The sequence below is a fragment of the Neoarius graeffei genome, chromosome 3 (assembly GCF_027579695.1).
Source record: "Neoarius graeffei isolate fNeoGra1 chromosome 3, fNeoGra1.pri, whole genome shotgun sequence".
NCBI lineage: Eukaryota > Metazoa > Chordata > Actinopteri > Siluriformes > Ariidae > Neoarius > Neoarius graeffei.
The window spans coordinates 15,207,402-15,228,700 of NC_083571.1; the positions used below are offsets into that span (position 1 = coordinate 15,207,402).

Here is a 21,299-nt window from a genome sequence, read left to right on the forward strand (position 1 = left end):
ATACATTACACTCACTGGCCACTTTAATAGGAACTTGTTCTTGATTCTAAGATTCCTGTTCTTGGCTGCAGGAATGGCACCCAATGTGGTCTTCTGCTGTTGCATGCTGAGATGCTTTTCTGCTCACCATGGTTGTAAAGAGCAATTATATGAGTTGCTATGTCCTTCCTGGCAGCTCAAATCAATCTGGCCATTTTCCGTTGACCTGTCTTATCAACAAGGTATTTGTTTCCACCCACAGAACTGTTGCTCATGCAACTCAATGTTTTTTTGTTTTTTGCACCATTCTGTGTAAACTCCAGAGACTGTTGTGTGTGAAAACCCCAGGAGATCAGATCAGCAGTTTCTGAAATGCTCAAACCAGTCCATCTGGCTCAAACCAACACCCATGCCACAGTGAAAGTCACACCTTGAGATCACCATTTTCCCCATTTTGATGTTTGAAGTGAACATTAACTGAAGCTCTTGATTTGTATCTGCATGATTTTATGCATTGTGCTGCTGTCAAGGGATTAGAGAACTGCATAAAACAGCAAGTGTATGGGTGCCGGTGAGTGTATAATTCATACATTATACTCATGGATGACAGTAAGTAGCAGATGAAAAAAATCAGGCTGTGACAGTGAAGTTGTTGTGACATCAGTGAGATACTAGAATTCTTGTGATTTCATAAGACAACTAATGATAATCTTATTTGTGATAATCTATACAAGTTGCCTTGTATGAATTATGTCATGGTTTGGCATAAGAAATGGCCCAATGGTCCGGGGCCAGTAAAAAAGTATGTTGGATAATCTCTGGCCTATTCAAGTTAGTCACAGTGTTTCTGCCAATCACAGTCACAAGTCAGTTCACTTGTGCTTCTAAAGCTAACCCTTGATTCCCTGACAAGTTTATTCTTTCAGTCGACATTTTTCACCTCAAACAATAGCTTGAAAATAATGTCAAAGGAATCGTGGAAGGCTATGAAAAGAAAGAGGGCGTTCCTATGGAAAACGCAATACACCTGAATGGAGGAAGTTAACAGTGGTGGTATGTATTGCTCAGTTTGCTAGCAATATCCTGCCAAGGTCATTTTTCAAGGGAACTACAGAAAACAAGATTTCAACACACACACAAAAAAAGAACCGCCAATGTTTGCAATTTGAGCTGGCAAAGTGGATGGTGAACAACCCATCAGCTGAACCACTTCAAGTCAATGATACAATACAGTAGGTGGAGAAGTTAATCAGCACCACTTACCACATCGTAAAGAGTGAGCTCCCCTTCACATCTTATAAGAGAACAGTCACCTTTCTCAAGAAAAACAGAGAAGACACTGCCTCTCACTGATGTGGCATGGTGAAGGTACATTACTCAGCTAGCTAATATGTGTGACTGTAACTTGGATGACAAGTCGTCATGAGTGCATCATCCAATAATTTTCTATAACAGGACACCTTGGTGGCCATTATCCCTTCCATACACCAGCTTGCTAGCTAATTTATCAAAAAGTCGGGCAGCATGGTGGTGTAGTGGTTAGTACTGTCGCCTCATAGCAAAAGATTCTGGGCTTGAGCCCAGTGGCCAATGGGGGCCTTTTTGTGTGGAGTTTGCATGTTCTTCCTGTGTCTGCGTGGGTTTCCTCCGGGTGCTCCGGTTTCCTCCACAATCCAAAGACCTGCAGGTTAGGCTAATTGGTGGCTCTAAATTGACTGTAGGTGTGAGTGTGAATGGTTGTTTATCTCCATGCGTTAGCCCTGCGATGATCTGGCAACTTGTCCAGGGTGTACTCCGCCTCTCGCCCATAGTCAGCTGGGATAGGCTCCAGCTTGCCTGCGACCCTGTACAGGATAAGCGGTTATGGATAATGGCTAGATGGATGTAAAGTTCCTCCCATGCCAAGACATGGTCTTCCCAGGCAGTCTTCTGTCCCAGTAGTAACCAGGCCCTTAAGGCACATTGGGTGGCACGGATCCCTGCTTCTATAGCCCTCGGCCTCTCACCCATACAGCAAGGGTTACAGTGGGGGGCCAATCCTGGTAACCGCAAGAGTTTGACTCCCCACTTGCAGCATGCCTTGCCAAGTGGCAGTAGGTACCATTTTTATGATGGTCTTTGGTATGACCCAACCGCAAGTAGAACTCACAATCTCCCGGTCAAGAGGCGGACATGCTAACTACTAGGCTAGCTCGCAGTTAGCTAATTTGTGAGACTGTTTAAAAGTTTAGTGTCTGTTGCTTTGCGAATACAAAAACATTTTGTTATTATCTGCAATAACCTACTGTATGTTATCCAATATCCAATCTTCACATTCAAACTGCAAAAGATGAGAGCTGTGTTTCAAATTGAGTGGTTTGAATATGCTTGGTACTTGGCATGACTGCTGGATTGCAAATGAATTGCAGCTTTGGCACTGCAAATGCTGTTTACCTGTGAGCATTTTAACATTGTTGCCAGTTGTGTCAGTCACACACTATCCTGGGGGGAATCTGCTAGCCTCGTCCCTCTGTTCCATTTTTAAAATAGTAAAGAACCCTGACGTATGAGTGAATCCATTAAATTAAAGACATTAAATTCACCCAATATTTTAGGCATCCCTCCCAGGTTTGCAGATGTCAGATGTGGATGTTATGAAGGCAGACAGAAGGAGCTTGCAGTGAAAGATCCACAGTCTTCACCAAACGTATTCATATCAAAGAAATCAATATTAATATGAAAATTTTTAAAATGTGATAAGAAGAAAATGAATCAGTTGTTTGAGTGAATCATTACAATGTACAGTACCAGGCAAAAGTTTGTAGACCCATACTCATTCATAGGTTTTTCCACATTGTAGAACAATATTGAAGACATCAAAACAATGAAGTAACATCTGGAACATATATGGAATTATGTCATAAGCCAAAAAGAGTGTTAAAAATGTTTGATATTTTAGATTTTTCAAAGTATCCAGTGTTTACCTTGATAATGCTTTACACACTATTGTCATTCTCTTAACCAGCTTCATGAGGTAGTCACCTGTAATGTGTCTGTGAAGGTTTTCAGTCATCCAGGTGATCATAAACCGTAGGTGTTAAAGAAGGCAACTGGACTTGCTTGAAATTCTTGAAGACATTTCACCGCTCATCAGAAAGGCTTCTTCAGTTCTGTCTGACTAGTGGGGAGTTCCAGGTATTTATCCTCTAGTGGACCAAAAGCAACCGTAAGGAGTCTCACTGAGGTCACATGGGTCATTGGCCCTCTGTCATCCTGTGGGTGTTAGGGTCACTGGAGGCTGGGTGTGAATGGTGTTAGCAGCCTAGAGAGTTGTTAGGGTGATCTGTGCGTCGTTGGCTCTCCCTGCCATCATGTGAGTCATTGAAGTCAGCAGAGTCTTGGTATGGATGTGTATTCAATTGTCTGGGAAATGTGTCAAGGACTGCATTGTAGGTGGTTGATAAGTGGTGTCTCAGACCACGTCCCCTGTTACACATCCACACCAAGACTCCACTGACTTCAATGATTCGAGAGCCAACGACCCACAGATCACCCTAATGACCCTCTAGGCTGCTAACACCATTCACACCCAGCCTCCCTAACACCTACAGGATGGCTGAGAGGGTCAACGATCCATGTGACCTCAATGACTCTCCTTAGGGTTGCTTTTGGTCCACTACAGGATAAATACCTGGAACTCCCCACTAATCAGACAGAACTGAAGAAGCCTTTCAGATGAGAGGTGAAACGTCTTCAAAGATTTCAAGCAAGTCCAGTTGCCTTGCCCTGCAATAACCTAGCGACTTGTCCGCCTCTCGCCCATAGTCAGCCGGGATAGGCTCCAGCTTGCCTGCGACCCTGTAGAACAGGATAAGTGGCTACAGATAATGGATGGATAGATGTTTTTTCCTCCTCTCCTCAGACAAGTAAAAATAAATGTTACGCTGGACAATAAGCATTTTTCATACTGAATGAGAAACAACAGTAAGAATGATCTATTCATTGGCCAGTTGTAATATGAGGGTTTGATGCATCAAAGCAGCATGTGGTAATACGTTAACACTTTCGCAAAAGGAAAACAAGGCTCTGGATCCTCCCAGAGTCTCAACCGGAGATACACAAATGGAGAGATCCTAATTAGTGTGTAATCATCTTGATGATCACTAATTAGCCATCATAATTATCTTCTGCCATTGAGGTCTATTAGACGGCACATCAAATGATAAAGGAAAGACATGTGGATCCCATTTTCTGAGCAAAAACAAATACAATTCTCCAGAATGCTGTTAGTCCTGAAGCAGATGTAAACAGCATTAGCCTGAAGAAATGTGACCCAATAGAGTGGCTTCAGTTGGTCCAAAACCATAATAATGCTCTACCATTCAAGTGCTGTAGACCACTTTAACCTCCAAATATACATACAGTACAAGTTAGTGGTTCATAGCTCAGAAGTGGCTGTTACTCCGATGTAGACAACAAAGTAGGTTCATTCATTTAAAGTGAATGTAATGCCTTATTGTAATGCTTTAAAATGAATACACATCATTAGTAATGACCAAAATGAATTAATAAAGCGGGGGGGGGAAATAATATTAATTATTTGTTATTTTATTATCAAACACAAAACTATTGATAAATCGCGGCGTCCGGATCCCGAAAAAAAGGCAGCCTTGCCCCAGGGCTAATCTCACGACATCATATGTGGAACCTCGTTTATCTGGGTCAATTCGGTTCATCTGACTCCGTGTTTGTTTGCTTACTGAAATTGGATATTGTTGTTGGAATCTTACAAAAATAACGATGGGAAAGCACTGCATTGTGTTTGGATGTTCAAATTCATATACAACAGGACATTCAGTTCATGAATTTCCGAGAAATGACACTAATCTAAAGCGACAGCGGGTGATGTTTGTGCAAACAAAGCGGGAAGATTTAATGTTGCCTATTATTAGAGTAGAGTGGGGTAATGCGCCCCCGGCCTGTTTTACCCAAAATAACCACCAGATGGTGCAAAGTTACATTTCTATTGTTGCTATGGACTGGCTTGACAACGGGAATATACAAATATCCACTGTGGATCGCATATCAGCAAAGCAGCGGAGAGAAATCAAATTTCATGGTAAGTGATATAATTTTCAGATATCAGTAAAACTGTATTTAGATAGCTGCTATTTCGTCAGATATCACAACTGTGTATGTGGTATGAGTAGACAAGTCAGTACGTTAAAAACAATACATTAGGTATAAAAAGTTGAATCACATTTTGAAAGTAAGACCCTTTTTTGTAAAAGTGTAGTCTGTGGGGTAAAATGCCCCCTTAATGGTGGGGTAAATGGCCCCCAGGGGGCATTGTTTCCTTTTATCATAATTACTGTATTTCATACATTTCTGAATAGCAGATACATAGTTTTTAATAACATCTGGCTTACCTGGTTGAGTAAAGCAAGTAATTTGAACTTAATATTAAAAATAGATAATTGAAATAAAAAAAAATTGAAATTAAAATGTGAAATATAATAAAATAATGCATCTATTCATTAATTCAGGGATATTTTCTTGTTTCTTTCACATTATAGGCTTAAGTAAACACTTTTGCTATCCAAACAGCTTTTTTTGAGTGAGGGGGCCTATTGCCCCACCTCAGGGGGCCTTTTACCCCACTGGGGGGGGGGGGGGGGGGGTAAAAGGCCCCCTTGGCACAATGTTTGTTTTTGTTAAAAAAAAAAATTAAGTATTAATTTTAGGCAAACTTGAGGTGGCATTATTGTTCATGTCACTGTTGTCAAAAACTATGATTAAAATTAAACACATGGTTCATTTCAACTTGGAGAAAAACTGAATTTTCCTTAAGGGGGGCTTTTTCCCCCACTCTACTCTAATAAATCTGATTCATCAGGTGTTCATCACCACCAGAACGACCACATGGGAATTATTGGACCAAAAAAAAACCAAAACAAAACATTGATTTAATAAATGACATTTGATCTGACATTTGGACAGTTCATCAATCCCCCTATTATCACCCACTTCATAGTTTCTTTTAAAAATTATACTGAATAAGTGTATGTATTTAAAGATTATATTTCTGCATTTATTGAGGCACATGTAAATATTTTCCCTATATTTTGCAGTGGCCAGCTTAGAATAAAATCCACAAACCGATCTGTGTTTCCAATTCTCTCTGGCTGGTGGTGTGCTATTGGCGGTGAGTGGGACTGTCGTGAACTGGCATCTGTTTCTTGTCTTGGTGGCTCAAAAAGATAACCATTTACTCTGGAATATCCTCGATAATCATCTGCCCCTTCATCCGACATATAAGAATCCCAATCACTATCAGAATTCTCTCCAAAACATGATTCCATATCAAGACTGGTCTAACCACTGCTGCACACATGAATGAAACTGATACCTGGATCTTTGTTACACGTGTGATGTCACGCATCCCTTCAGGATCTTCCGGATTAAGGCCAATTTATATTGACAACCCAGTCCTCGCAGATGGCCTCGCAGATAGCATCTGCGAAGCCTTCCCCCCTTCGCAGACGCTCTGCGCGCACCCTACGCGCACCTCCCAAAAATTGTGACCACCGCAGACAGCGTCGCAGACAAGAGGGATCTGATTGGTCCACTCTACATCCGCTGTACACGCACTTCCGCTTCCTTACTTTCCCGGTTTGGTTTGTTTTCACGACCGCCATTTTTAAAAACACGAGCGAAGACGGAGCAGCACGAAGAGCGGTTGATCAAGGAAGTGAGGAAGTACGTACATCTATACGACTCCAGTTCTAGTCATTATAAGCATAATTATAAGTAACCGGAGGATAAACACTCCACTAACCACACCCACCACGTGACTTTGCGCCCCCTTGCGTTGTTGTGGTGAATAACATCGCGCATGCCTATTACTCCCCGCTCAACTATAAATTACAACTGTCTGCGAAAAGCTATCTGCAAAAGCCTTGTCGCAGAAGCATGCAGAGGCCTTTAGTCTCAGCAGATTCCGTGAAAATAGGCTGATCTTATTGATTTTCCATCAATTTATGGTCTTTTGGATCAGCAATGGTTCGAAAACACATGGTCAATCAATATAATGATTGTTGCTTTGTACAAGGAAAAAAGTGTGATTTAGGGGACATTAAATTCGCTTTAAGATAGAAGAGTCATCATGGAGTACGCGCTGAGGGCAGTATTCACATAGGGATGGAAATGGGGAGCTTATTTCCACAGGTGTTGAGAACACTATCAGCAGATTGTCTATGGAAATGAAAGATAACAATTTGCTGTTATCCCTCTTTTTGCGTGCATGGCTGCATGCTGATGTGGGCAGGGGTGCCGATCTGATGTCAGGATTGGGGGGGGGGACACAAAAGTGATTTTTTTTTTTTTGCCTGTATGCAACTCATAACATGCAACCATAAATCATAACTTCGTAGAGGCTCGCCACATCATTCAAAAAAGTACTGCACAGGGAATCATTTGTTTGAAAATACATTTGTTTGTACAATTTTGAATAATTTAAGGGATTTTTATTGGGGGGGGGACAATTCATGTTTTTCAGAAATGGGGGGGGGGGGGGGGGGGGGGGGGTCATGTCCCCCCGGGATCTGCACCCATGGATGTGGGATTATAATGGATCGACTGGCAGTTTTCATCATGTCTGTTTTTGAGGAAGTGTGTGTTGGATACACAGAGTGGTTTGGCACAGTTACAAAGTCAAAGGGAAGGAATACACGTTATTAGAAAACATTTTATCACATTCAGAAAGAAAAATGCAACATTACCCTTATATAATTTAATTTTTTTACAATGGGTATTTTGTTACTTGGGATAATGAAGAGAAGTGAAACCAAATACAAAAACATCTCATTGTTATAAAATGGCATTTCTTTGAGTCCTTCTTTCTTTTTTTTTTTTTGGGGGGGGGCAGACTTTTGCACTTGACAGTTTATTAGGTACACCTATTTAGTAATCTGTGAGTGATCGAATTGTAAATCTTCTAGAGAAGTGCAGCATATGATATATGATTAATCTACAAAAGTACAGTGATTTCTATTAATAAAATTAAATACAGTGAAATTAAGTGTGAATGAATCATTGGGTTAATTTTTTTGCACCTTTTGTTTTTGTGACTGAATACTTTTGTATTGATGATGGCTATTACTTTGCTGCTGCTGATTGCATAGCATAATTATTTAGCTAGCTAGATTAAACTAAATAAATTATCAATAATAATAATAATAATAATAATGTAGTAAATAAAGATTTATGTCGTGGATATGGCATATCCAATGGAGTGTAATATGGTGGAGAAAGTACACGAAAAGATGATGGTGTATCGGCAGCTCGCATATGAAACTGGAGAGGTGAGACCAGGCTTCGTTGTAAAGGTAGTGCTGATGGTGATTGGTTGTCTGGGTGGTGTTGGAAGGGAGTACTTGAAGGCTGTTCACTCACTCATCAAGGATAAGAAGGAAGCAGAGATTGTAGTGACGATGCAGAAGACAGTGATGTTTGACAATGAATTGATTCTACGTAGAGTCATGTCCAGGTTAACACAGCCAATGGAAATATAATCTATGTGGATATATAATGTTATTGAGTATGACTGTAAGAAGATACATTAACCACCAGTTTGTATGTCTTACCAAAAGGCCATTGGACTCTGCATGCATCTTTGATATCCAACAGCTAAGGGCCTGGCATTAAATGGCAACCCCTTATCACCACAATTCCACCAGCTCATGCCATGGTGGTGGTGATGATGGGACCCTGACGTGAGCTGGTGGTCTAAGGCATGGCTGGGAACCAGAACGCTCGGTCTGGCTATCCCTTCCCATAATAATAATAATAATAATAATAATGATATAGACCTTGGCCAGAAAATATTTTTTGTGTGACATGTTCAAGGTTTATTCGATATATTGTAGTGCATGTCCATAATTTAAACAGCACATGGGCGATATTTCAGTCTGTAACCTACTGCCGTGTTCTCTGATCTCAGTTAAAATCCAAACTTCAAGAAAGTTCCATAGAGCAGAGAAGTGAAAATCTCATTGGGTTCATGAACTTTATGTGATCATACAACTCCAAATCAGAGAAAATTGGGACAGTATGGAAAATGGAAAAAAAAGCGATTTCTAAATTGACTTTGACTTGTATTTCATTGCAGACAGGATGAACCCAAGATATTTCATGTTTTGTCTGGTCAGCTTCATTTCATTTGTTAATATACATCCATTCCTACATTTCAGGCATGCAACACATTCCAAAAAAAGCTGGAATGATGCAATTTAGGGCTAATAATGAGGTAAAACAAATAATGATGTGATTTGAAACAGGTGATGTCAACAGGTGACTGTAATCATGATGTGGTACAAAATCAGTATCCAGGAAAGGCCTAGTCTTTGAGGAGCAACGATGGGCCGAGGATCTCCAATTTGAAATATTAAAAACAATGTTCCACAAAAAAACAGATAGGAAGGGATTTCGATATTTCACCCTCAATGGTGCATAATATAATTAAATGATTCAAGGAATTTGGAGGAATTTCAGTCTGTAACGGGCAAGGGCTCAAGCCTAAGCTGAACACCTGTGATCTCCAATCCCTCAGACAGCACTGCATCAAGAACTGTCATATGGTATATAGCTGAAATAACCACATGGACTCAGGATTATTTTGGCAAATATTACATCTACAAATGCCAGTTAAATCTTTACTGTGGAAAAAGGAAGCCTTATGTTAACTGTGTCCAGAAGCACCATCAACTTATCTGGGCTTGGAGGCATCTGGGACGGACCATCACACAGTGGAAACGTATTGTGCAGAGACAAATCAGTATTCCAGGACTTCTTTGAAAGAAATGGACCATCCAGATTACCATGAACAAACCCAAAAGCCAAGGTCTGTCATGGTATGGGATTGTGTCAGTGCTCTTGGTAAAGGTAACTTACACTTCTGTGATGGAACATTAATGCAGAAAAGTACATTGAGATTTTGTAGCAACATATGCTGCCTTCAAGATGACATCTTTTTCAGGGAGATTTCAACAAGACAACACAAAACCACATTCTGCACACATTACAAAGGCAGGGCTATGGAAGAAGAGGGTGTGTCCCCTCTGTCCCCAACAGAGAATGTGGGGTCAATTTTGAAATGAAAGATATGACAATGACGACTCCGTACTGTTGCACACCTTAAGGCCTGTTTGCAGGAAGAATGTGACAAAATAACACCTGAAACACTTCATCACTTGGTGTCTTCAGTCCCTAAATGTCTTTTAAGTGTTGTGAGAAGGAATGACAACATTATAAACTGGTAAATGCTTTACCGTCCTAACTTTTTTTTAAAATGTGTTGCAAGAATCAAAATTGAAACATGTTTGTTTCAAAATAAATAAATTAAAAAAAAATTAAATTCATGAAGTCAAATACCAAATAATGTGCTGCTGTATTGTTTTGAGTGCAATACAGGTCAAAGATTATTTACAATTCACTGTTTTCCGTTTTAATTTCAGTTTCAACACACCTTCCCAACTTGTTCTGATTTGGGGTTGTACATAGCAGCAATGCAGGTAAATATTACATACAAACATTAGAAAAATGTACTATATTTACTAAGTCAGTGCAAGAAAGCCTGAAAATGAATGCTCCATACCCGGACATACAGGGCCGAGTTACTTTTGGTGTAAATTGACTTGATGCTCAGGAAATTATTATATGAAATTCAATACATGACCATGACTAAATGAAAGAAAGCTTAACATGGCGATCTAGATTTGATCGAGCACTCAAGATGAAATGCACAATTTTTATTTTTTTAAATCAACTGACGATACACTGCAGTGCGCCACACAATCCTAGAATTCCCATGACACACGGTGAGTGCAGAGTGCTTGGTTCAAAAAAGCATTGTTAGATGTGCTTTAGGTGACTGTATCCATGAGAGAGAGAGAGATGGAACTCAGTGTCTAGGTTTCAGTGAGATGAAACAGAGGAGATATATTTCAATGTTATTAAAGTAAATTAAAAAAAAATTAAAAAGAGATTGCATATATACCTATACCTATATACAGTGGTGCTTGAACGTTTGTGAAACCTTTAGAATGTTCAATATTTATGCATAAATATGACCTAAAACATCATCAGATTTTCACACAAGTCCTGCTTGTTGATCAGTCCTGCACACCAGCTTGGAGGAATTTTAGCCCATTCCTCCGTACAGAACAACTTCAACTCTGGGATGTTGGTGGGTTTCCTCACATGAACTGCTCGCTTCAGGTCCTTCCACAACATTTCGATTGGATTAAGGTCAAGACTTGGACTTGGCCATTCCAAAATATTAACTTTATTCTTCTTTAACCATCCTTTGGGAGAACAACTTGTGTGCTTAGGGTCATTGTCTTGCTGCATGACCTACCTTCTCTTGAAATTCAGTCCATGGACAGATGTCCTGACATTTTCCTTCAGAATTCGCTGGTATAATTCAGAATTCATTGTTCCATCAATGATGGCAAGCCATCCTGGCCCAGATGCAGCAAAACAGGCCCGAACCATGATACTACCACCACCACCACGTTTCACAGATGGGATAAGGTTCTTATGCTGGAATGCAGTGTTTTCCTTTCTCCAAACATAACGCTTCTCATTTAAACCAAAAAGTTCTATTTTGGTCTCATCTGTCCACAAAACATTTTTCCAATAGCCTTCTGGCTTGTCCACGTGATCTTTAGCAAGCTGCATACAAGCAGCAACATTCTTTTTGGAGAGCAGTGGCTTTCTCCTTGCAACCCTGCCATGCACACCATTGTTGTTCAGTGTTCTCCTGATGGTGGACTCATGAACATTAACATTAGCCAATGTGAGAGAGGCCTTCAGTTGCTTAGAAGTTACCCTGGGGTCCTTTGTGACCTTGCCGACTATTACACACCTTGCTTTTGGAGTGATCTTTGTTGGTCAACCACTCCTGGGGAGGGTAACAATGGTCTTGAATTTCCTCCATTTGTACACAATCATCTGTCTGACTGTGGATTGGTGGAGTCCAAACTCTTTAGAGATGGTTTTGTAACCTTTTCCAGCCTGATGAGCATCAACAACGCTTTTTCTGAGGTCCTCAAAAATCTCCTTTGTTCATGCCATGATACACTTCCACAAACATGTGTTGTAAAGATCAGACTTTGATAGATCCCTGTTCTTTAAATAAAACAGGGTGCCCACTCACACCTGATTGTCATTCCATTGATTGAAAACACCTGACTCTAATTTCACCTTCAAATAAACTGCTAATCCTAGAGGTTCACATACTTTTGCCACTCACAGATATGTAATATTGGATCCATCCATCCATTATCTGTAGCCGCTTATCCTGTCCTACAGGGTCGCAGGCAAGCTGGAGCCTATCTCAGCTGACTATGGGCAAGAGGCGGGGTACACCCTGGACAAGTCGCCAGGTTATCACAGGGCTGACACATAGACACAAACAACCATTCACACTCACATTCACACCTATGGTCAATTTAGAGCCACCAATTAGCCTAACCTGCATGTCTTTGGACTGTGGGGGAAACCCACACAGACACGGGGAGAACATGCAAACTCCACACAGAAAGACCCTCGTTGGCCGCTGGGCTCGAACCCAGAACCTTCCTGCTGTGAGGCAACAGCGCTAACCACTACACCTCCGTGCCGCCCCGTAATATTGGATCATTTTCCTCAATAAATAATTGACCAAGTATAATATTTTTGTCTCATTTGTTTAACTGGCTTCTCTTTATCTACTTTTAGGACTTGTGTGAAAATCTGATGGTTTTTTAGGTTATATTTATGCAGAAATATAGAAAATTCTAAAGGATTCACAAACTTTCAAGCACCACTGTAGGCCATGTTACAAAATTCCAAACTGCACCCAAAACAAAACAACAACACCACAAACACTTTGCACTGCTATAGAGCATTTAAAACCATTTTTTAAAATGAGCAAAGAGGAAAGAGGAAACCCCAAAACAAAACTTCAAAACTCAACTCTACTGTTATTTAACCTACAGATTGTAATCAATCAAGTCAAGTCAAGTCAACTTTATTGTCAAATATGCTATACATGCTCGACATACAGCACAGATGAAATAAACAATCAGCTACTTCCTCAAAGTTACCACCAGTTCTGCTTATTCCACTAAATGCCCATCTCTGGAATGTAGCATTAATTTCTTCCATCTGACCTTTCCAATTGAGCAAAGTTCTTTTAATACTATGTGCTCTTTAGCAAGCTGTTCCTCATGTCTATGAGCACCATGGACCTGTATCTGCGCTCGAGGCTCTCCATGTACTCCAAGTAATCTCCCACTCTGAAGCCCTTGATGGGATCCTCCTGCACAGGGAACAAAAGCAAACCTGCTGTCATTATGTGTGGATTATAAACACTGGGTGCATTTCTAAGAATAGCATTTCTAACCTCATATCTAGTATTGAGGAAGCTTTAAGTAAGGGGCTGTTTCACAATCATGGTCATCTTTTTGAATAACACCAACTAACTCCTGCAACGAGGCCCAGTGTATTACAGTGGGGCAAAAAAGTATTTAGTCAGTCACCAATTGTGCAAGTTCTCCCACTTAAAAAGATGAGAGAGGCCTGTAATTTTCATCATAGGTATACCTCAACTATGAGAGACAAAATGAGAAAAAAAAATCCAGAAAATCACATTGTCTGATTTTTAAAGAATTTATTTGCAAATAATGGTGGAAAATAAGTATTTGGTCAATAACAAAAGTTCATCTCAATACTTTGTTATATACCCTTTGTTGGCAATGACAGAGGTCAAACGTTTTCTGTAAGTCTTCACAAGGGTTTCACACACTGTTGCTGGTATTTTGGCCCATTCCTCCATGCAGATCTCCTCTAGAGCAGTGATGTTTTGGGGCTGTCGCTGGGCAACACAGACTTTCAACTCCCTCCAAAGATTTTCTATGGGGTTGAGATCTGGAGACTGGCTAGGCCACTCCAGGACCTTGAAATACTTCTTACGAAGCCACTCCTTCGTTGCCTGGGCGGTGTGTTTGGGATCATTGTCATGCTGAAAGACCCAGCCACGTTTCATCTTCAATGCCCTTGCTGATGGAAGGAGGTTTTCACTCAAAATCTCACGATACATGGCCCCATTCATTCTTTCCTTTACACGGATCAGTCGTCCTGGTCCCTTTGCAGAAAAACAGCCCCAAAGCATGATGTTTCCACCCCCATGGTTCACAGTAGGTATGGTGTTCTTTGGATGCAACTCAGCATTCTTTCTCCTCCAAACGCGACAAGTTGAGTTTTTACCAAAAAGTTCTATTTTGGTTTCATCTGACCTTATGACATTCTCCCAATCCTCTTCTGGATCATCCAAATGCTCTCTAGCAAACTTCAGACGGGCCTGGACATGTACTGGCTTAAGCAGGGGGACACGTCTGGCACTGCAGGATTTGAGTCCCTGGCGGCGTAGTGTGTTACTGATGGTAGCCTTTGTTACTTTGGTCCCAGCTCTCTGCAGGTCATTCACTAGGTCCCCCCGTGTGGTTCTGGGATTTTTGCTCACTGTTCTTGTGATCATTTTGACCCCACGGGGTGAGATCTTGCGTGGAGTCCCAGATTGAGGGAGATTATCAGTGGTCTTGTATGTAGACAAGTAATTTTGTCTTCCATTTTCTAATAATTGCTCCCACAGTTGATTTCTTCACACCAAGTTGCTTACCTATTGCAGATTCAGTCTTCCCAGCCTGGTGCAGGTCTACAATTTTGTTTCTGGTGTCCTTTGACAGCTCTTTGGTCTTGGCCATAGTGGAGTTTGGAGTGTGATTGTTTGAGGTTGTGGACAGGTGTCTTTTATACTGATAACGAGTTCAAACAGGTGCCATTAATACAGGTAACGAGTGGAGGACAGATGAGCCTCTTAAAGAAGTTGTTTCAGGTCTGTGAGAGCCAGAAATCTTGCTTGTTTGTAGGTGACCAAATACTTATTTTACCAAGGAATTTACCAATTAATTCATTAAAAATCCTACAATGTGATTTCCTGGATTCTTTCCCCCCATTCTGTCTCTCATAGTTGAAGTGTACCTATGATGAAAATTACAGGCCTCTCTCATCTTTTTAAGTGGGAGAACTTGCACAATTGGTGGCTGACTAAATACTTTTTTGCCCCACTGTATATATTGCTGGGTTTCACGTGATGTCACATCCACATCATTAGTTATTCAAAACTTTAGCTGGTGGTCAACCAAAGCTCATTTGACAAAGCATTTGTACAGAGAAGGTGCATCGTTCGCATGAAAAATGCCTTACGCTTGCGTTGTTTTAGGTTGTTCGAATTGATCAAACCATGAAACTGATAAAATTTCCTTCAGGGTTCCCTGTTAACTAATAAAAGAGGGTGAATGAACACAGGATTTCACAAAAAGACATCAAGAAAGGTAGCTTTTGAACCTCTCACTGAAATCGAAGAGAGCAGAGTCGAAGCATGCTCGAGTTTGCAGTGATCACTTCATGAAAGGTTTGTATATCCCTTTCAGCTATGTCGTTAGTGTTTTCCAAATATAACCCCGAAAAGTTGGGACAAAGTACAAATTGTAAATAAAAACGGAATGCAATAATTTACAAATCTCAAAAACTGATATTGTATTCACAATAGAACATAGACAACATATCAAATGTCGAAAGTGAGACATTTTGAAATTTCATGACAAATATTGGCTCATTTGAAATTTCATGACAGCAACACATCTCAAAAAAGTTGGGACAGGGGCAATAAGAGGCTGGAAAAGTTAAAGGTACAAAAAAGGAACAGCTGGAGGACCAAATTGCAACTCATTAGGTCAATTGGCAATAGGTCATTAACATGACTGGGTACAAAAAGAGCATCTTGGAGAGGCAGCGGCTCTCAGACGTAAAGATGGGAAGAGGATCACCAATCCCCCTAATTCTACACCGACAAATAGTGGAGCAATATCAGAAAGGAGTTCGACAGTGTAAAATTGCAAAGAGTTTGAACATATCATCATCTACAGTGCATAATATTATCAAAAGATTCAGAGAATCTGGAAGAATCTCTGTGCGTAAGGGTCAAGGCCAGAAAACCATACTGGGTGCCCGTGATCTTCGGGCCCTTAGACGACACTGCATCACATACAGGCATGCTTCTGTATTGGAAATCACAAAATGGGCTCAGGAATATTTCCAGAGAGCATTATCTGTCAACACAATTCACCGTGCCATCCGCCATTGCCAGCTAAAACTCTATAGTTCAAAGAAGCCATATCTAAACATGATCCAGAAGCGCAGACGTCTTCTCTGGGCCAAGGCTCATTTAAAATGGACTGTGGCAAAGTGGAAAACTGTTCTGTGGTCAGATGAATCAAAATTTGAAGTTCTATATGGAAATCAGGGACGCCATGTCATTCGGACTAAAGAGGAGAAGGACGACCCAAGTTGTTATCAGCGCTCAGTTCAGAAGCCTGCATCTCTGATGGTATGGAGCTGCATTAGTGCGTGTGGCATGGGCAGCTTACACATCTGGAAAGACACCATCAATGCTGAAAGGTATATCCAGGTTCTAGAGCAACATATGCTCCCATCCAGACGACGTCTCTTTCAGGGAAGACCTTGCATTTTCCAACATGACAATGCCAAACCACATACTGCATCAATTACAGCATCATGGCTGCGTAGAAGAAGGGTCCGGGTACTGAACTGGCCAGCCTGCAGTCCAGATCTTTCACCCATAGAAAACATTTGGCGCATCATAAAATGAAAGATATGACAAAAAAGACCTAAGACAGTTGAGCAACTAGAATCCTCCATTAGACAAGAATGGGTTAACATTCCTATCCCTAAACTTGAGCAACTTGTCTCCTCAGTCCCCAGACGTTTACAGACTACTGTAAAGAGAAAAGGGGATGTCTCACAGTGGTAAACATGGCCTTGTCCCAACTTTTTTGAGGTGTCATTGTCATAAAATTTAAAATCACCTAATTTTTCTCTTTAAATGATATTTTCTCAGTTTAAACATTTGATATGTCATCTATGTCCTATTCTGAATAAAATATGGAATTTTGAAACTTCCACATCATTGCATTCCATTTTTATTTACAATTTGTACTTTGTCCCAACTTTTCTGGAATCGGGGTTGTACTTGCCCACTGGAAAGAGCATTTTTCAACTTTGCTTAACCAACCTAATGATATTAACCTCTCAGTCCTGGATGACATCCCACAGGAAGAGGTCCAAGTTGAGCTAGAAATCCAGCCAACTATTGCAGAGGTGCAAAAAGCCATGAAACAACTGACCAATGACAAAGCCCCAGGCCCTGATTGTATTCCAGCAGAGATTCTCAAAGCTGGTGGCCAACCCCTCCTTACAGAGCTTCACAAACTCCTACTAACCATATGGGATGAAGAAAGGGTGCCTCAAGACTTCAAAGATGGCCATATTGTAACACACTTTAAAAAGAATTGCAGGTTCATCTGTGCCAACTCTAGAGGTATAACCCTCCTATCCATCACAGGCAAACTGTATGCAAGAGTGATTTTAAATTGCATTTGGCCAAGCATTGAGAAGCCCAATGCAGTTTTCGAGGTGGTCGGTCAACAATCGACATGATGTTTTCCCTAAGTCAATTGATAGAGAAGTGCTGTGAGTAACACGAACAGCTGCACATCATATGTGTTGATCTAGTCAAAGCTTTTGACATGGTAAACAGGTCGCTTTTGTGGAACCTTCTTCTCAAGATCGGCATACCTCCCAAGCTTGTCAACATCATAAATAGCTTTCATGAAGGGATGCAAACACGTGTATCAATTGATGGGGAGCTAACAGAATCTTTTAAAGTGTCAACAGGCCTGAGGCAAAGATGCATCTTAGTTCCTGCTCTGTTTATCTTGTTCTTTGCCTGTGCACTGCGAAAAGCTCAGCAGTCTATGCCTGACTTTGGAATTGACATAGGTCATAAACTGGATGGTAACCTTTACAACCTTCGCCGCCTAAACCATCAAGATTGAGTGATTTTCTATATGCAGATGATGCAGCCCTTGGAACAAGAACACATGCTTCACTGCAAAATGCAGCTACAGCACTCAATGATACGTGTAAGGATTGGGGGCTAACTATCAGCAAGCCCAAAACAGAAGTCATGCACATACAGTGCTCTGATCCACCAGCAATCATTATTGATGACTTTGAGTTAAATAAAGTGCACAAATTCACGTATCTTGGTGGTGATCTGACAGATGATGGTGACCTGAAGCCAGAGATAAAGAAGAGAGTCAGCAGAGCTGCTTTCACATTCAGCTCCCTAAGAACTAGATGCTGGGACAGGAAAAGCCTATCAATCAACACCAAATTGACTGTATACAAAGCAATTGTCCTTCCTACCTTGCTCTATGGAAGTGAAACCTGGCCTACACTAGCACAACACCTGCATATGCTGGAAATGTTCCACCAATGCTCTCTATGCAGTCTACTCAACATCAAATAAAAAATACTGAGGTCCTCAGGAGAGCCAATTGCACCACCATTGAGACAATTATAAGAACCAATCGTCTCTGACGGTTAAGTCACGTTTGCAGAATGGACGATGAACGTATTCCCAAGGAACTGCTGTTTGGGGAACTAGCCCACGGGAAAAGATCAAGGGGCCGTCCTAAGAAAAGATGGAAGGACTGCACAAAGGAAGGCCTGAAGATGTGTGATTTTGACAAGAACTGGCACCATCTAATGCCTCGGTCACAACCGGCCGTACGTGCTCCTACGGCCGGTCTACATGCAAAAAACGCAAGAAACGCACGGAGGGCGCGCGTGAAACGCACCGAAGGCGAGCGTGTGACGTGCTGATTTTCGAGCCGTAGACTGGCCGCAGACCGGCCGCAGAGGTTCTTTGTCATGTCAAACAAACTCTACGGGCGCTTACCTTTTTTTCAGGTTGCAAGACAAACTTACGGCCAACACGCGTCTTTCTCCACGAACAAAAAAACCACAGCGATTTGGGAAACGCCAAAAATCGCACGGCCAAAAAAATCGTACGTCCGGTTGTGACCTAGGCTTAACCATGATACATGGTGCTCCAAGACAAGACATGGCAAGGTTCTGATTGAAGCTTACCTGGCACAGAAAGCTGACACGTGACACCAACAACGTCACCACTGGGTCCCCACTCATCAGACGTGATGCGGACCGCAGTGAGTGAGTATTTCACTTCTGGTAAAACCGCTAAGAAAAGTCACGTGACTGAAACCCAGCAATACACTTGAGTTTCTTCTGCCTTATTTTACAGGGACACACCAGTTCTACCTACAACACTAATACCGGTATCTCTTATAGGTTCTTATAAATATGTTTAAGAGTCAAATGAGGGCTCAGTTTTGACCTTGTGGTCATTTCATTTAATTTTACTTTACTTTAATTATTACACTTAGATTTTACTGGTTAAATTCAGAATTGCATTTTTTTAAGCACTAACTAGGTTTTACTTTGGGACGTATACAGTACTTTCATTCACAATTGAAAGATATTTACGTGGAAGTTGCATTTTTTGTAAACTAAGTGCCTCTGACAGGATCCTTTGTCTGTCAAAAATGTCCTCTCCAGAAATCACTCACCATATGATGAGGTTGTAAATGATTTTTAAGAAAATATTAATCTCTTTTGAAGCAGAATACTCTGTTGTTGCTCAGTAAAAAAACAGAACTTGAAACAGATGTGAGACACATTTGCAACAGAGCTTCACATGTGGTTGAAATGTGAGTCCATCAAAAAGTGTCCTCTCAGGACAACCACAAGGATCGTCACCACTTCCGCTGTTATTACAGTTATCACTGCATACAAACATCGCTGCACAGGACTTGAAAATTTGTCCTTAACATACATCACATCCATTTCAACAGTTTTTCACTTTGTATTCCTTACTCTTGTGGACTATTAGAAATGGTCAAGTTTAGAAATACGCTACGTGCCATCTTCTCAGTACAGGTAATATACGCAGTATATGACCTGTAGCTCTGAAATTCTGCAGTTAATTTCCATTAGAAAGAAAAACACAAAAGTGAGAGGTCTGATTTTTGGATTATTGTAGACCTGAAAAGTATACTCTGATTGTGAAACAGCCCAAATATTTATTCTGATAACACAGTATAAACATTACAATTTTTTTTGTCAATTAATCATGCACAAATGCCATAATTCTCTAACTGCAAACAATGGTACAATTCAAGCAACCAGAAACGTTCTGATTAAACATAACTATTGGAGATTGAGGTTTTCCCTGCAATGGGAACAAATTCCAAATTTTAACAAAACATAACAAAACCAAAGCTTTCTGCACAGTAGTAATTCATACACACTTTATTGTGCACGTTAATTAGGTAAAATGTAGGAACATTAAATCCATGTGCTGAGCTGAAAGAAATGAAACGAAAGCCTTTCAAATTGCTCCCTGAATTCCAAAACAACTCTCCAAATGAAACCGAGGACAAATAATCCCGTCTGGTTCTGGCATGTTGAATAAAATATAGCTGCAGGGAATTGTTATTATTATTGCTTTTCTTTTTTTTTTGGGCCACAGATGCAGACTGCCGTTTGTTTGGCAATGACACGCAAATTAAACTAATTACAGCACTAGTCAGCAAAATGTGAGCAAGTAAAGCATCTCAACTAGCTCAAAGCAAGTGATAAAGATTTTGTTGATGATGCCTAAAATGAAATCACTTACATTATAATAAAATGGTTGACTTCTTTTTAAAGACAGCAAGCAAGCACTGATTCAGCAGATACGCCCAAACTCAATTCAGGCCCCATTGAGCCTTGATAAAGATTTAATTTGGCTTTGAACAGAGTTGATTAGATCAATATGACAATAGGCTTGATTAATATTTATTCACACATATATATAAAATATATATACAGTGGGGCAAAAAAGTATTTAGTCAGCCACCAATTGTGCAAGTTCTCCCACTTAAAAAGATGAGAGAGGCCTGTAATTTTCATCATAGGTACACTTCAACTATGAGAGACAGAATGGGGGGAAAGAATCCAGGAAATCACATTGTAAGATTTTTAATGAATTAATTGGTAAATTCCTCGGTAAAATAAGTATTTGGTCACCTACAAACAAGCAAGATTTCTGGCTCTCACAGACTTGTAACTTCTTCTTTAAGAGGCTCCTCTGTCCTCCACTCGCTACCTGTATTAATGGCACCTGTTTGAACTCGTTATCAGTATAAAAGACACCTGTCCACAACCTCAAACAGTCACACTCCAAACTCCACTATGGCCAAGACCAAAGAGCTGTCAAAGGACACCAGAAACAAAATTGTAGACCTGCACCA

At 40.6% G+C, this 21,299-nt stretch overlaps 1 protein-coding gene across 3 annotated transcripts in view; it reads right to left on the reverse strand.

Annotated features, from left to right (window-relative positions):
• Nucleotides 1–13,014: 13,014 nt before the first annotated feature.
• Nucleotides 13,015–21,299, reverse strand: part of tbc1d32 (TBC1 domain family, member 32) — a 194,471-nt gene continuing 186,186 nt past the window's right edge. For all 3 annotated transcript variants that reach the window (XM_060916426.1, XM_060916427.1, XM_060916430.1), the window contains one exon: nucleotides 13,015–13,321. In XM_060916426.1, coding sequence (XP_060772409.1) covers nucleotides 13,202–13,321 — 120 coding nt within the window. In that variant the 3' untranslated portion in view covers nucleotides 13,015–13,201. The remainder of the gene's footprint in view (nucleotides 13,322–21,299) is intronic.